Source organism: Ammospiza nelsoni, chromosome 1 (genome assembly GCF_027579445.1).
Source record: "Ammospiza nelsoni isolate bAmmNel1 chromosome 1, bAmmNel1.pri, whole genome shotgun sequence".
Classification (NCBI taxonomy): domain Eukaryota; kingdom Metazoa; phylum Chordata; class Aves; order Passeriformes; family Passerellidae; genus Ammospiza; species Ammospiza nelsoni.
In genome coordinates this window covers 116,518,803-116,536,871 of record NC_080633.1, presented here as the reverse complement: position 1 = coordinate 116,536,871, position 18,069 = coordinate 116,518,803, and the positions used below count along the sequence as shown (strand labels likewise).

At 37.9% G+C, this 18,069-nt stretch overlaps 1 protein-coding gene across 2 annotated transcripts in view; it reads left to right on the top strand.

The window, feature by feature from the left end:
- TOX (thymocyte selection associated high mobility group box) overlaps positions 1-18,069 on the top strand; it is a 218,237-nt gene that overhangs the window by 97,650 nt on the left and 102,518 nt on the right. For both annotated transcript variants that reach the window (XM_059488752.1, XM_059488743.1), the window contains exon 2: positions 16,112-16,177. In XM_059488752.1, the coding sequence (XP_059344735.1) occupies positions 16,112-16,177 (66 nt within the window). The remainder of the gene's footprint in view (positions 1-16,111; positions 16,178-18,069) is intronic.

Sequence of the window (18,069 nt, the reverse complement as noted above, 5' to 3'; positions counted from 1 at the left end):
AAAATGTCTGCATCCATATCCCACAATCCAACCCACTCTTTATTATTTCCTGCTCTTGGGAAAAATGGTGCACGTACAGAACTGTCACCCTCAGACAAGGGAATCCTTTTATACAGCCGGCAAAACCATCCCAGGGGTTCTTCATAGTCCCTTGCCCTGATCTCCAGAATAAAGTAAAATAAAAAATCCAGAACTGGATTCTGATGTGGTTCACAATGCCTCAGTGATGCCATTTCAGCTCCTCAGGGATGGAGGACACAGAGGACACGTGGTCCCAGAGGTAGTTAATGCACACTTTACACCATCCCATTCACTTTGTCATGTGCACTGTTTGGGGTTTGGCTCACAACTTTTACACGTCTGAATTTTTATACATTTGCCCTACAGTCCTTTTATACTTAGCAGAAGAAAAAATATGCAAATCATATAGAAAGTTCAGCTGGTCTGTCATGGAAACATGCTTGAGAGATGGAAAATCAGCTCTGTTACCTGTCTTCCTTCTCTTTTCATCTTTTGTTTCACTCCCCAGGAGAGATGTGGTCTTTCCTACCTAGGTGTGCATCCTCCTTTAGTCCAGCTTGCATGCCAGTCTTTCTGCAGGTGCTGTGCTTGCATTTTAGCTGTCATCTGCCTACTTTGGGGAGGCCCAGCATGAGCACAGGAGGAAGTTCAGGAGCCCATAGGGGTGATGTTCTGGGTCAGAGAACTAGTTTACTCTGTAAGTAGGAGGGGAACAGTATTCTTCAGGCTCTGCTTGTCTTTGTACAAGGCATAAAAGTGCATTTTCAAAGGTACTCAGATGCAAAATGGAAGGACTCTTCACTCAAATGAGTCTAGAGTAAAATGACAGTGAGTATTGTCAAAATTGTCCATGTTGTTTAGCTGAAGCACAATGGCCATGGAGTGAAGTCACCACAGATTTCTTCAGTTCATCCACATTTTCCATCTGGCAAGGATATTTATAAATTCCTGAATATATACTGCTCTGGAGACTATCCTGGGTAATGTCCCCTTTTCGCTACAGAAGTGACTGTGTTTCACTGATAATTTACATTTCCATTAGCAAAGTGTGTTAGGCCTTACTCATCTTTTCCATATATCCCTGAAAATGGCTACTGGAGTCAAGGGGTGCTGAGCACAGAAAAAAAGGCTGAATTCTGTCAATATTTGCAAAGCACTTTGGAGTACTTGAGCATGAAAAACATCATATTGGGTAAATATTTGTTTCATTCTGAGTTAAATCCTGAAATCTGTACTTCAAATGTTCATGATTTCTGAGCCGAGGCAGATAGGTGCATATGAAAAGATTTTATTTGGACTAAATTTGCTTGATTACTTGTTGATCCTAAATGAAAAGAAGACTTTTTTTTTTATTTTGTTTTGCTTGGATGAGGGGAGAAAAAAAGGAACAGTCCTTCCTACCTCTGGTTTTCTTGTTTTCTGTCTGAAAAGTGCAGGGCAGCACAGAAAAGAAAATATAATTTGAGTTTGTTGATAGTAAAGAAGGACCAAATGTCCTATATTTTGATATTTAACACCATGGATATGCCTTTAAGACCTGTTGCTGTTGTTGTGTAAACCAGATGTAAGCCTGACTGCTTTCAACTACCCTTTTCTAGGAACTGATGCATCTAAGTAGTAGGACTGTACCACAGCAATGCCCAGTGGTGACGTTACACACTGCGGATGACTGTATTTATGTAATTTTTATTATGTAAAACTTGCAGATTAAGTTGAAGTTGAGGCATTGGAAAAGTGATATATATTTTTCCTTAGACCACTGGATAAAGAGCAAAGGAATATATCTGTGTTTCACTATCAGAAAAAACCCAAGTGATTCCTGGTAGTGAAGTGTTGCTGAACCACATTTGTCCAGACTTCATAGCTCGAAATGGATAGTTGAAGGGAATTATCGAGTTCACAAACACACTGAGGAGTACAGTACCTTGCTCTCCCTTTTCAGGTCTTGCCTATCTTTACATATCTCCCCTTTTTACACTGTCTGCAGTGAGTATATCATTTATCGGTTAATAAGTTGTCTGACAAGATAGCCACTTCGTACCTAATTGTTCAGTTTATTTATGTATTATTGATGAGCCTAGACTTGAACTCTGCTTTCCTTAGAGACTGCTTGATAAATCTGTTGGCTAATCCTATCTAAGGAACTGAACTACCTGCTGTAGCATAATACATGACATTGCTTTTGCTGTGTATCCTTAAAAAGGAGCTGGTTATACATTTCCGATAAGCTGTGTTGAACAGTAAGAAATAAAATCACATGCATACTTCACATTGCTGTCTGTGTTAACAAAAGATCTTCAGTGATGCCCTGTAATGCTTAAAATACTTCCCCAGCTTTTAAATCAATGTTCTGACTATTTTAGCTTGTAAGGTTCTGGCTCATGTAGCTAAAAGAATTTCTGAACTGCAAAATCTTGATTATGAGTACAACTATTAGGCATGTCAAAACACTTGTGTATTGCTAATATGATCTGAAAATATTGGAAATTAATCACCTTATACTTTTCAAGGCAGTAGTTACTATTTCAAACAAATGAATAAAGCACCAAATTAATTTTCTATCAAAACACTAATCTAATGATGGCACATATCTTACTCTGTTATTATTTCTGAACTTTTGACTTGTAGGCACTGACATAAAGGAAATTGGGGAGTATTAAATGATCTCTAAAGCACAGGAAGAAGCAGTGATACAATATGGCGAGCAATTTATGAATACAGCTGTTAAGACTCAGGAGCCTCTGCCAAACCCTGGAGTCTCTTAATACTTCTCCTAGAAGAATATCACAAAACAGATTGTTGCTGACACCAAAAGAGGTTATGTGCTGAATGCATGAGCCCATGTAATGGCTTTCCTAAAAATGAGAAAAAAAGAAAACTGCACCTCAATAAGAGTTGAATTTCCTGAGACTGATCAGTTTCAGTCTTGAAAGCAATTGGATTGTACCAATATAGACCCGACCAGTGTCCTGGTACCAGCGCCATCTGTGAAAAGGTGTTTAATTCTGAATTGCATTCAAATCAAGGACATTTTGCTCCATCAGGAAAAACATGATTATTTCAACTTGTGCTGAGTCTGCCTTTTAATGTGGGAGGTAAGGAGCCAAATATGGGTTTGGAAATATTTATGCAGCTGTTGTGTTTCTTCTGGAGTTGTATATCTGCAAATCTGAGTACAATTTGCCCGTTTGATTTTCTTTGTTCCCTCTACTGGTTTGGCTTGGAGGATTTTTTACCTAATAAACACAGAATTAAGTTATTATAGATTGGGAAAGTTTAGTTTGGAAATGAGTTTGACTATGTCAAGAAAGCTTATTCTGTGTATGTACAGCAGAGGCATAATCTTAGGCATGACCATTGAAGCTGTAATTTTTAGTAGGTTCCTCCATAAATTTAAAAATTTCAACATGCATGTCTTCCAAACAAAAAGAACACATTTAAACAAAAATTACTGAATCCATTTATTTTGAGTTTAATGTGTGCTAATGTAATGGTCTTTAGGCGTAAAACATTATGATAATTTTCATCACACGTTTTATCAAATCCTGAGGACAGTATATTAATATTTCAGTAGCTTGTAGAGAAAGGTGAGGGAATATAATATGGAACACTGAAATGATAAGGCATGTATTCCATGGCATTACTGTTATAGAACATTTTCATTGATTTATCAAGTGGCTAGAGTCTGACTAGGCTATGAGTTTGCTGAATTTAAACAAAAGTTATTGTACAATTGGGTAAAACAGAAACAGATATTGTGATGCTGTGGGGGAAATGAAACATCAAAAGCTAATAAGAAACCATTTTTATATCATAAAAGCATAAGAACAGCTCCATCAAGCTTTAATCACATTGTTATAATATACACTTTTAAAAAAATTATGTTAGCTCATTAGCAGCGGTTATAACACAGATTGTTATAATTAGAGTAGGATTAACAAATACTGATTTCTGCTTCTATTTCAGTGCACTGAAGCACAGGCTGCACTGTGTGAATCATAGGATTATGTGTATTTCAAGAGGTTTGTTTTTACATTGCTGTCATGGTCCAGTTCAAAACTGCTGCCATGCACTTTGCAAGGGCTGGCTAGTTTAATTTCAACCAAATGAGGGAAGCCTGTGTCCACAACTCCTCTTCTAGCCATGGGGTTTGGAGTACCTGTGTCTCTCTGGGCAGCTGCAGGTGGAGAATCACTGCCAGTGAATCAGAGCCCTGGCTGGCCAGCAGCAAGCCCAGCCTGGTGCTCCCTTCATGGTAAGTGATAAAAATGAAGCACTTCCCTCGTGTCTCTGCATGGCCAGTGTAACAGAATCCAGCTTGTTTCACTGCACTCAGGGACTTCTGAAATAAATCATGCTGCAAATGTTGAAGTGACAGTCTTGCCAATATTAATTTGATGAGATGATAATTGCCAATTTATTTTCTGTTCTTAAGAGGAAATTCTAAGGGCCTGAAATTATTTCTGCTTAAAGCTGGAAAGACTGATACCAGTAAATAATGTCCTGTGAGTGAGAACACTGCACTAGATGTGAGAGAGATGAATTCTTCATCAACAGATATTTTTAGGAAGTTGACAGCCACATATGTGATACGGGAAGACCCAGCCTATGGCCTTGATGTGCAGGTGATGTGTGGAGGAGTGGCAGAGTAGGACTGAAACAAGGTTTCCTACGTTGCTACTGTGTGCTTGAAGTGCCACATTCTTCTGGTGAAAGTGTCTTTTTCATTCCTCATGTAAATGTTTAAAAGTCCTCTTCGTCATAAGATGAAATGATGATGAAATTGAAAATGTTTTATTTGAAAAATCCATAGAGCTCTGACTTAGGCCAAAATCCATGGAGCTTAGGTCTTCATCATTTGTCATAGATCATGCTATGTACCCTAATTATCTGGCAACTTTCCATACTACTGTATAAATCAGCATAAGCTTTCAAAGATTTCGTTTATTAAGGGCTGCCAAAAAGCAAAGCATTTTCTAAATAATAATGTGTACAGGAAGAAAGAGGTTGATGAATACCCAGGGTCTGGATGAAGCCTGGGATAAAGAACCTGTTCAGGATTACCCATGTCTCACTGGAGCACTACATTCATTTTGGACAGCACATGAGATGGTGAAATGGACATCAGTAAAGGGAAGCACTTAAGTGATTACAAATGAAGAAAAGCTTGGAAAAAATCATGTTTCCAGAGAAGGTTAAAGGAATTTAAATTGGCTTTCTGGAGAGCAGGACAGAGTATCTGTCTTTGTGTTCACAAGGGTTAGTGAAAGGTAGAAGTCATTAGTCTCAGCAGACTGGAGGGATGGAAAAAGACCTTGAGATAAAACAGCAAAATAGCTGAAGAGTTTGAACCAAAAGAGGAAAATGTATGAAAGTGCCATTGCTGGAGTTGTAAGGCAGGAATTGACAATAAGTTTTTGTGGATGCTCTGTGAAGCTTGTTCCGCTGTTATTCCAGGGACGGCTTTGCCTGCTCGAGGAGCTTCCTCCCAGCACTAATGTGACTGTCTCATGCTGACAGGCATGGCCTCTCAGAAAGACAGCAGCCATGGTGCTGGTAATGCCAGATTTGAGTAACTTTCTGATTTGGTGTGAAGAATGCTCAACACTAATAGATTCATAGTATGTAGATGGGAAAAGCAGCAGCCAGAGCTGAGCATGGCACCTGTTCTTCAAGCAGGAGGGAGGAGGAGGTGGGACATTTTTGTCTTTGGAGGGTTTCGATAACAGAGTGGCAGGTACAACTGTAGCTTTATATTTTAGCTCTTTACCTTCAAAACCTAGAAAAAATTGAATTACATTTCCATGGACTTGACTTCTTTTCTGTTAAAAAAACATATAAATTGTAAAAGGAAACACTGCTGCAGACTCTTTAAAAAAGCTATTATGAGTGCAACTTGGCAGAATACAAAGAAAAGATGAAAACAGTCTTGGAATAATTTAGTCATAAAGTGAACTTGAAGGTCAAGTTTTATCTTAAAAGGTGTATAGAACACTTAGAATTTTTGAGAACAGATAAGTGATCTCACATCAAGGACATGTCTTCACTGAAGTTGGTTAGAAAAAAAAGTAAAACAACTTTTCCTCTTCTGCTTTTGAGTAATATTTTGAACATTTCTAACCACATCTACTCCCAAATGACCTATTTTAGGATAGAATACTGCTAAGTTCTCTACATTGCTCTGCCAGGGTATCTCAGTTTGATCTGTAGACAATCTCAGCAAAGGAGTAAGTCAAGCTACAAGCCTTGTCAAGGTTCTGAATCTGTTGTAACTGTAAGTTTAAAAATCCATGTTGGTTCAGATTCTTCTTATGAACATTTATGGGGCTCTTCTTATTTGATGCAGCAAGGGAAATAAACATGTGTGACATTTTTAATGAAAATAATGCTGTTGAAATTAAGGAAGTAACAGAGTAATTGTGGATGGAAGTAGGATTGTCCACATGGCTGCCACAGTAGCTGTTTTGGTAAAATATGATTGTATATCAGTCCTACAACACTCTTGTCATTTAACAGATGTCCATGTTTTCCCAAGTCCTTGCAATTAGTCATTTCTGTTATCACTCTCTCCAGGTCTGAATTAGTTCTATCTAATGAGATCCCATCAGACTGTGCTAAATAATTTGGTCGATCAGAAATTTAAGCTGATTTTTTCCATCTGAGTTTGGTACATTCCTAATTATTTTATTCCTGTTTCTGTAAATACCTGAGCTCTTGGGTCCTATTTTACTGCATATTTGAATGGGTGCTTGATTTTAAGTATTTTTGCATTGTCATTTCTTTCAACAGGATAATTTTAATACATGTTGTACATGTGATCCAAATGGCCTGCTGCATTAGTCTACAACACTTAAATTCTTAGGTGATACTATTTAAAACTGGATTTTTAAATATGGCATAGGTAAAAAAAAATTTCTACATATGTATGTGTTTTTTCCCACTTACTCTTTCAAACATGATTCATTCAGGCAAGGTTGTTTATTTATCTGGCAATTGTCACCTTTATTTGCTTCTCAAGATCCCCTTTCATAGGATTTTCAGAATAGTAATGTGGTTTTTGGTTGATGTTATTCTGTTCCTTATTATTTCTAAGATTCTGCTGTGCAGAAGGAGATGTACTTACCCTTAGGAACTATATTGTATACCATTCACTATAAATAACACAGTAGATAGAACTCTGTCCATGGGTCCCTACGATATTCCAGCTGTACTCATGCAAGGCAGTGGTTCTGTCCTAGTTGTGCAAAACTCGTTGACTATGATCCATGGAACCTCCCTTCTGCTACACTCCAGCACGGGAGTTCTACATGTGGATATATAAAAACTGCTTTTTAGTCATCTCTTTGCCCTCTGTAGATCCTGTTTATTAGGCTTTCATTCATTTCATTATATAATCTACCACTTTACACCATGAGGCAGAGATGCGCATTGACAAAAATTACTCATTACTAATGAAACTCGAAGAAGATCCCTATTCCCTTTCCAGTCTACTGGTTCCTGATCCAGTTCCTGTCCAACTGACAATGGCACAATTCCATTCACCTTCTATGATGCAGGATCAGACCTTGTAATGAAATCGATCAGGTCTGTCGGTGTTGGAAAATGTTACCAGCCTACCAGGTTAAACAAATTTCCTCAGCTGCTGTGGGCAGAAAAGGGTCTTATCTTAGTTGTCCAAACCTTTCCACCTGATCACCCAATTTTCCCAGTGGGCGTCTACATCTATAATTTAGTGTGAATTGAGTAAAATAATAACAAAAGCACTTGCTACTTTGATCTCGGTATGTTTATTTAATGAGTGTTCAATATGCAAAAAAAAGCTGAGCATAGGAGTCCAGACCACAGTGTGCTGGGTTTATTTTATTTTACCTTATTTCTTTTTCATTTTTTATTATTATTTTATAATATTTTATTTTATTTACAGAGCCAAGGTTAAAAGGAGCAGGAGCCCAGCTGAGAGAGTTCAGAGTTCATCTCTGCATGTTCACTGCCTTCCATTTAAATGTACACAAAGGACTAATACAGTACCCGCTCTCCCCTGGGCTGTCTTTGATACACTCTGCTGTGCCTGGACTCTGCCACTCCTCCTATCAGTCTGATCCTACTTCTTCTAGCCTGCTGTGCTCAGCACTGTAACCTCATTCAGCTAGTGCTCTGCATGCAGGCTAACAACTTCAAGGCTCTGTCAGGCATTGACACATGCAGGCTCCAGGCGGGAAGCTAAACACTCCCCTTCACCTTTCCTGCAGTTTCACATTAACCTCCATTAAGTGCAGGGAAAACACAAATGCTGTAGTGCCATTATTCAGGTTTTAACTACCAGTGTGTATTTAGATATTCGGCCAGCTCTCCACCTATGAGGACATACTCAGCAAACATTCTGTCTCCTCCCTTTCCCCCAATGAAAGAGGTGAATAGTGAGTAAGCTTGAGGAAGGCAATGGTGGATTGGGCATTTATGACACAGGCATGAAAATCTGAGAGAAAACTTTGACAGCACTGTCTGTACTTTTTTGAGGCAATAGCCGGTGTTATAAATGAAAACTGAGAAAAAATTGGTCTCATTTGAGGAGAATCAAGCAGTGTATTTACAAAACATTTTGTCTTTAAAAGCCAGCTGGTAGAAAAGGCAGTGCTACTCTGCAAGCCCTATCACACTTGGATCCAAGCACCAAATGGGTCCAAGTCTGTGGGGTGCTGTGGGCAAAGAGTTTCATTGCTGTCTGTGGCTTTTTCTAAGATCGGAAATATCTGACAGTGTTTCCTTGTGAAGCAGCACCCTCACTTCCTGCTCTGAGGCTGCTGCCAGTGCTCTCACACACCTTGTGGCTGCAGATTCTGGGCAGATTCCTTCCCAACTCTAATCTGCCCAGTCCACACATCACTGTACTCGGACCACATAAAGATAACACACCCCATACTCCTGGTTCAGAATCTTCAGCAACCTGGAAGAAGATGAAAGGACCAGAGACATAAGGGATTTTCCTGATACTTTGTTCCTGAAAACTAGTAGCAGAATTATTATTATTATTATTATTATTATTATTATTATTATTATTGTTGTTGTTGTTGTTGTTGTTGTTGTTGTTGTTGTTGTTGTTGTTGTAGTAGTAGTAGTAGTAGTAGTAGTAGTAGTAGTAGTCTTGAGACATGCAATCTCTACTCTATGGCTTGACTCATCAAACTTTCTGTATCCTGGAGGGCTCCTAGTGTTCCAGATGGGACAGGACTCCTCCAGGTCCTGCCAGTCTGCACTAATCACCTCGCTTTGGCCACAGAGGGACATTCAGCTCTGCAAAGAATTTGACTTCTTTTTGCCATTCAGTCATTTTCACCCAATCTCATGGTTTTTCAGTACACTCCTCTGCTGATAAACAAGGTTTATGGGAGGAGGGAGGGAAGACGGCAGAACAATCAAAGTTGATAGTACTAGATTGTTTTTTGACAATTTTCCTGTGATAGTCCTTCAGTGAGGTGTCAAGCCTCTTTCCTGGGAAGGGTGCCTGTCTGGAATGCATTACTGTAACCTGTCTTGGGCAAATTTAAACGTGTTCAAGTACAGCATACAAAATGGAGTTTAGGAGACAAAATGGAGTTTCAATATAATACAAATGTACCGCTTTGCCAAACTGTGTCAAGAAAGGGATTTTCCACTGTGTGTAATGTTTACAGAGCATCTCTGGTTTTATCTTTAATGGTTGCCATAACAAGATCAACTGTTTCTTTAGCATAGCAATTTGATGATTTATGTTGTATCCCATTATTATTTTAGTGTCTTTTCAGCAGCTCTGAGTAAAACAAAATATCACTCTTTGTCATCAAGCAACATGAGACAATATCCACTCTTGGCATTTGGTTTAAAATAAACAAAATTACCTATCTTTAAAGATTTTTCAGGATTAGTGGCTTTTAGATAATGTAAGTTACAAATGATATATGTAACCTGTAAGCAGTAAAATCACAAAATCACTCGAAATAAATAATCGTTTTACACAATGCTATTGCAACTCCTTAAAATGAAGTACAATAAATTGTGCTGGGGCACCATCAGAGTAAGGTAAACTATGGTTTAATGATATAACTAAAGTTTATATTTAAACCTAAATCTATCTTCCAGTTCAAATCTAAGATGGGACAAATTTGTATTTAGATTATGTGATTAATAACACATGCTTTGAAGGTCTGTAAGATCCTTTGAAGAAATCAGAATGTCAAGTCCAAGTGGCTTTACCCAGAAGATGAACTTATTAAACATAGCACCTTTCACCAATATAATCATCTCTCCACTTGTTTCTCTTCCTTTAATCTTTGCATTTTAGGATATCACTTTTGGGATTTATTTGTGCCCAGAACATTGTCCAAAGCTGTTCCCCCTCCATACCCCTGTCCCAAGCATGTTTTGGCATCGAAAGCCATTTGGGCTCATGTTCCTTGTTCTTCCCTGCCCACACTGCAGCTGGATGAGATGCAGTACTGGCACATTGTGCTCCTCTTTAGTATGAATGGGAAAAAGCTCAAACATTCATGTTCTTGGTTTTTTTCTTTCCCATAGCTCATATAACTCTGCCTGAAGAACTTAGGGCACACATTATATATATGCATAGAAAGAGAGAGTAATTATGCAATACCCTCAGAAGTCAAAAACTGGATGAAAAAGGAGCGAAATAAACCCTTCATTTCACAACAACAGCAATGAAGCGTCACAAAGCAAGAAGAGAGATGTAGAGGGGAGAAATGTCGTTCTCCCTGTAATCCAGACAGCCAGGTGATCCTGGCAATGGAAACAGGGAGACTTGGTACAGAGGAAGGTAGTTTAAGTGGAGGGGAGAACTCGAAGCTAGGCTGAAGGCTTGTTTAACATGTATGTCTATGTGGTAGCTGTCATCTGAACAAGCCACCTGAAGCTAATGCAGATACCAATCTGCATTTACAATCACTGTATGTGCACACCACTATATAAACATATTTTATTTCCAGTTATCCTCTTTGGTTTTCAAGCCCTTCTAGCTTTTTCTGCCATCTTGCACCCTCCTTTTTGTATTTCAGTGCTTTCTGTCTAGTAAGGAGATCAAATAAACATTCTCTACATTGGTGCCACCATGAGAAATTTTTTTGTCTGTTCAACCTGTTTATAGTATCTTTGTGACATAGTCCATGCAGGGTGTTTTTAATTTAAAGCACATTAATAATGAATAAAAAATACTATTCTTGCAAGCTTTGCTACTTCATAATCGCTGTTATAAATGCTGATAAAGTTTGCTGCAATTTAAATGAAAACAGGTTCCTGGCCATACATTGTGCGACTCTGGTATGATGCCACATTAATGGAAGGCAGAAGCCAGCCTTGCATCCCTTAAAACACCTTTTCCTCTCTGGGCATTTGCTAAACTCTGTCATGCTCTTGCATCAGTTACAGTCAGCCAGTGCTTATGTAATTACATCCCTAACTTCTGTGAGTAAATTGTATTTAATGACAGCAGTTGGGTATTTTGTGCATATTGGTTGCTGAACATTACAACTCGTCTTACAAAGGGTCATTCTAAAGGGGGCTTCTAACTGGCCCTGCCATAGTGTTGCCTGTATGTTTTATTTATAATAATAATTTAAATAAAGAATATTACACAATCCTGAATTTATATTAGAACTAGTTCCCAGTTATATTTCTTTTCATATTACAATGCTGTCATATTCTTCGTTTGCTCTTACCCAAACTTCTCATGCAGTTACACTTTAATGTGAAAAGAAATGTTGTCAAGAGTAGTTATTATCACACACCAGAATATTGTATTAGCATTCACATTTAATAGATTACAATGAAAGATTTTGAAATCTGGTCTTAATGATACTGAGCGATCTTGGAGACACATTGGGAAAGCTTTATATGAAAAGTCATATGATATATATACATCATACATAGGTTCATGAAAGACAGTTCATTTAACTGCCTGCCTTTGTGTTTCTTCTGTTCTGTTGGGATGAATCATCCACGGGTTAAGTGATGCTTGTGCAGTTTCTTTGCTTGAAATCAAGCACAGTGAGTGGCAGGAAAGCTTGGGGAATACAAGCTGAGATTGCCAACCTGAGAATGATGAGTACATTAAGACAATTTTGGAGGCACAGAGTATAACCTGGAAGGACACTCTGGTGGTTGAAGACATCTTTGAGCCATATCTGCTCATCTTTAGACTCACTCTGATCCGGATAGGTTGCTTGAACTGTTGTTGAATACAACACCTTACTTGTAAAGCTGAATTCCAGCTGGATATAGGTTGAATTAAAGGGTCCAGGTGGAGACTTGTTGAAAGGTGCCACGCTTTAAAGCCTGCACGGTACAAAGCAGTCTATTAAAGGTGAAATGATTCAATATTCATTTCTGGGGTTTAGGGGCATATTTTGGAAGCTTCTAAACAGATGAGGAAAAAATATGAACAGAACTTTCCAGTTGATCCAATTGTTGACAATTTTTCGTCAGTTTATTGTTTTGATGTGGGATTGTCACATTTGGGCAAGGTGAGCATTGTATCTGTGCTGCATCAATTTTTCTGAATTTTTTGTTATTGAAGGCTTATGCACCCTTTTTTTTGGCTGAGGTGGGATGTGCAGGTCATATCTATTTCACACTGCTTTGGTAGTTGGGAAAGGGGATGATGAATAAACAAATCAGCATTGGAGTAAATATTTTGTTTTATTCTGATATACAAAGATCATATTTTCACTCTTTTATAAACATTTTAGTAAACATTGAGAACGTGAAGGAGGTATTTCCTGGCAATACCTGCTGGACAAAATGCATGTGTATATGCCTCATCCATTGAATTTATGAGTGTTTTTCAGGCTCATGTCCAAAGTTCTAGGATCTGCCAAGTAGCCATGCACCACACTGCACTGGACTGAGGGCAGATAATAATTTAAACAGCAGTAAATGTAGTACAAACACTAACATGGCAAGAGTGTTATTGTAAGCTGATGCATTACAGTCCACAATCTGCATATATAAACACTACAAAAAATACACATCCCATCAAATCTTGCTGACCTATATAACCTATTACACAATATCTTGCACATACTTCTGACAAGAAGATGCTAAATATTGCAGTGTGTAAATTCCATGCTTGAATATTGAAGACATTAAGTAACAAATCAGACAGCTGCTCCGTATTTTTAGATGTTAACAGGTCACTCAGATTTTACAAACATTATTCATCAATTTATTTTTCTGAAAATTTACCCTAACAAATTAATCCAAAATGTTGGAGAAGGTCATTCCTCATGTAAGCATCAATCCCTGTACATTTGTAATGTAAGGTCAAAAGGCCACAAAGTTTAAATTTACACATATTTTTTCTGTTTTGGTTTCTCTGAAACATGTTCATATAAAGCCCACAGACCATAGCAGAAATAAAAAAATATTTCAGAGCTCAATAGAGGGCCACAAAAAACAAACAGGAGATGCTGAGATCCAAGACCCTCTCATGCCAGGGGGACCACTAATAGCAAGGCACTGATTAGGTAGGCAGATAATCCAAGAACAACACACAGAATTATAAAAATTTCAGTATTCATGGAAAAATACCTTAGGGAAATTATTCAAAGAATGCAGATTTGGTGATTGTAAGCTTGGGAGTAAGGACAGATGACCAAACATTCAAAAGAGGGAATTATATTAAAGACTAGTTTACTTCATAAAGATTCTTAAATCATAGTCTCATGCATTATGGAAGGCAAAATAAATTGAAATAATCCTTGACTGTATCTAGCCAGTAGGCAGAAAAGAAAAGAAATTTCTCCATATTCACTGCAACTAAACACCTGCAACACAGTATTTGAATTATAGCAAAGCTTGCAATGTATCACAACAAATATATGAAGATAACAAGGGAAATTCAAAAGAGGAGACTCAAGGAATGATGGTTTCCAGGGCCGATAGGACTCCCATAACCAGCAAGTGTAACTATCCTGTCCATGGGATTTCTTATAAATATGATATGGATTGCATTTGTTCCAAAAAAGATAAACCTCATTCTAAAATGTCTGAGAAATGATGAGTTTGCTGTTGACATAATGCTTAATTACCTCCTAAAGTAGGAACTTGTATCTTATTTCAGGGCTGAATTTCTGTAACTTCCATTTCTCAACACTAGATCTCATTATACCACTGTCAGGAAGGCTGACATCTTGCTATCAGACATCCTTCCAGGGTGTAAGTACCGATCACAGTGATCAAGGCACCTTTCAGCCTTTCGTCTGACAAGCTGAATAAGTTGAGCTCCTGTAGGCCTAGCACTGGAGTGCTTGCTTTCCAACTACTGGCTATGAAATCTCTGTTCAGAATTTCACCTGTTCATCTGAGTAGAAGAAACAATGCATTTTTTTCCAAACCAGATACCCAGTTTTTTTCTCCAGAACTCTACTTTGAATGCTTGAGAAAGCCAAAAGAAATGGTGCATGCCAACAAGAAACGAAAAAGGAACAAGCATCAATCTCTATATTATGATCTAATCTAACTATCTCTATTCTGTCAAAATTAGGAAATACTCTATTCCCTATGGCAGATCTGTGTCTGTGGCATAATCCTTTCCCCCCCATGAAACTAGGACTTCTGACAGATAGTCTGTGACTATTAAATATCTCTGGCCAGGAAGGGCAGACCATCAGCTGCTGTGCCAGGAGCTGGCACTTGTTCATGTTACTGCTGCTGTTACGAGCCTTGTAGCCTCTGGCAGAGAAAGAGGATGAACAGCTGGAAGCAGAAACCTTTCCAGCCACCTCAGCAAAAATTGGTTGAGCTATCTGCCAAAGACACAGTTTCACTTTGCCACCTTGGGCTAGTTGATTTTACTAGACCTTGCAGGTAGAATATCCCCAGAAGCCAACACTGATAAGGAAATGTCCATGGGTTATTTCACTGGCAGCTTCTGTGGGAGCAGAGCAATCTCAGTAGTAGGGACTTCTTTAAAAAGCTGCTGTGTCATGCAAAACAATGGCTGATGTCCAAAATATGTCACTCTAAGCATTCACACAAGGGGTCAGGTGCAAGTTATTTCAAACAGACCTCGTAACAGCTGGAAATTTGTGGTTCATGTCTGGAGATAGGAATTCCTGCTGTTGTTAATTTCTGCTTAAAAGGTTTGAAAAGATTTTCCCTAGCTCCTCAGCAGACACTGGGGCTGTCATTGCCCTGTTGGTACTGCCACTTGAGTGGGTGTGATGAGAGTTCTGTGGGGACATTTTCCAGACTATGTAAGAAATCAGTAGTTTTACACTTCTTTGTGCTGGTACAGGATGAGACTTCAGATCTGACAGTTTTTCTCCATCTAGACCTTCAGATTTTAATCAACTCCTTTCTATGACATTTCCGTTACTTCTTAACTGCAGTTGAGAGGTGAAAAAAAAAAGAAATAAAAAGTAAAGGAGAAAAGGGAAGAAGATTTTTATATATTGTATATATTTCCAGGATTGGTATTTATCATTTACAGATGGTTATTTTTGCAGTTCTGATTATGAATGTTTACTTTATTCACACATCAAGCAAACTATCCTCTTACACCATACGGACAGGAGATATACTCTTTCATACATTCAGATGTCTGAAAGCTGTCTGGAAATGTATTTCCTACTTTCTGACATGGGAACATTTCAGTTGGAGGAGGTTTAATTTGTTTTGAAATCTCAACTCTTGTTCTGCTCAGAAGCTGAAGTTGGAATCCATTAAGATGCATTTTAGTGCAGATTCTATTCTCATCTTTCTTTTCTCAGTAAGTGTGCAATTCACTTAGTACTTCATTGCAACCAACAGCAATATGTATACATGGTGCACAAAATGAGGCATTTTGTTTTAAAACAGATTGCAGATGAAAGGAAACCATTCATTTCTTCCTTGCTAGCTGTAATTACTAGAGCGCTAATTACTCCAAATCACTGACATCCAGGGTCAATAAGGATGACAACAGGAACATCAAAGACAAGATGCACACATGCAATTACAAGTCTCTAAAACCAGGCTGTAATATTATTTTATAGCAACTGGTTTTTTCAGTCAATGCTAAAAAATCGAGTTTGCTGAATGTTTACTATTATTTCCTTTGCAGTTTGACGGTGAGAACATGTATATGAGTATGACAGAACCAAGCCAGGACTACGTGCCAGCCAGCCAGGTGGGTTAATTAATCTTCTCTGCCTTGTTTCAAATTGTAATTTAAAAAATTCAAAGAGTTGCATTGCAAATGAGTGGCACTATCAGTAACTGCTGCAATCAGGAATAATCATAATTTATAAACAAAGCATTTAAGCCTTGTTTCCAGTTAATGAGATAGAGCTGATAAAACACCAGAGTTGGCGTTTGTTGAAAGATACTACCTTGTTTCCTCTCCAGAATGCAAGCAGCTGTTTTGCCAGCATGATCTTTCCTAAACAGTTGTTTTACCTTCAGGAAATAAAGTCTTTACAGGTGCAGGTTATTTGTTTATCTGACTGCAGACAAGTTAATCATTATAAGCTATACATGTCACAAATATCTTTAATTATCACTCATAGAACAGTTGAAGAATTGCATTTTTAGCTCTAATCCTGTGTCAGAGGAATGTTGCTATTATTACACAATTAGCAGTGGGGTTAAGGTGATGACTTGACCTTCTGTAGCCTACAGGCCAAAAGGCTTAACGTGATGTGCATTCTTTAAAGGTATTTTTGAGCCCTTTTCCTTTTGGAGAACCATAAAACTAAATTTTGATACTGGATGTGTATTAAAATATCTTCCACCTTTCCACTTGACCTCAAAGATCCTACAGATTTTTAAGAGTTACAATTGTAATTACTCCTTGAAAAGCAAAGGTAGTTTTGAAAGTTTTGGGTTGTCTACCTGTTGCGACATCTATATGCAGGGGGGAATTTTTCACTTACTTCATGTGTTTCAGTTTAACTTTGCACCAGTAAGTGGTGGGAATAGTGCTGCAGATCAGTTAGATTGTGTCAGAAATTGCCCTGAATAACCAAACTTGTGGTCTGTGTCATGCCATATTTCAGGCCAGTGGTGTCTGGTCTGACAAAACCAGGAGGCTTACATGCAAAACTCTCATTGGGTGGGAAGTTTGAATGAATAGTAATTATGTTCAGATAATCTGGATGGAATTTAGGAATCAACAGCTTTGGAAAGTGTGCATTCAAAACTAAAGGTCTTCATGAAGTGGTGCTCTTCAGGTACACAGGTTCCTGGGGGGCAGAGAAGAAGGAGGTTTATGTTAGATGAGTACATGGTTCAATCAAAAAGACCATTTTTAAAGTGTGCCACCATGTTGCTTCTCAGCTTTCTGTTGAAGTCATTCTGAAATACCTTTAGAGACCAATAGTACTTTGCATTTAGGAGTTGTGCATGATTGAACTTATTCAGCTTAAGAACCCTCCAAGATCCAGAGGTAGTTTAGAATAGAACTGTTTGATTAAAAAATGAAAAATGATATTATTAATTTTTCTCTAACCATTAATCCAAAAACTGTCCTGACAAGTTTTAGTATTACTATTAGATTAAAGCAGCCTAGTATCATCTCATTCTTGCCTTAAGGGTTTTGAAGTGCAAGGGCTAATTGAATTTGTTTGAAACAGTAGAAATACAAACTCTGTGAATGATTGCTGTTATCAGGCAGCTGCTACCTTTCAGAGAATCATTATGTCTGTCTTAAATAGTTTTGAATAAAGAATTGCAAGTCCATATTATACATCAGAATTATTTTTCTTCTGTTGATATTTTTGTACTGTGTATGCATGTAGTTTAAATAATTTAAATGGCATATTGAAAAATTAAGAGTATAAGTTTTAATCTTTTATGTGGTTTCTACATGTGCTAACAAGGCCCAGATTCTCAGAGATATTTATGTATCTAACACTCACTGGTTGAAGTGAAAGTAAGGTTCTTAAAGTACCTTTAAAGAGCCAGCCAGGCCTTGGTATTTTAAATGCAAATTACTTTGTCTTCAAGGAAAAAAAAATCTATCAAATGTGACATTTCCAAATTCAAAGATATCAAAAAACTCTGAATTCTTACTGAGGGCTG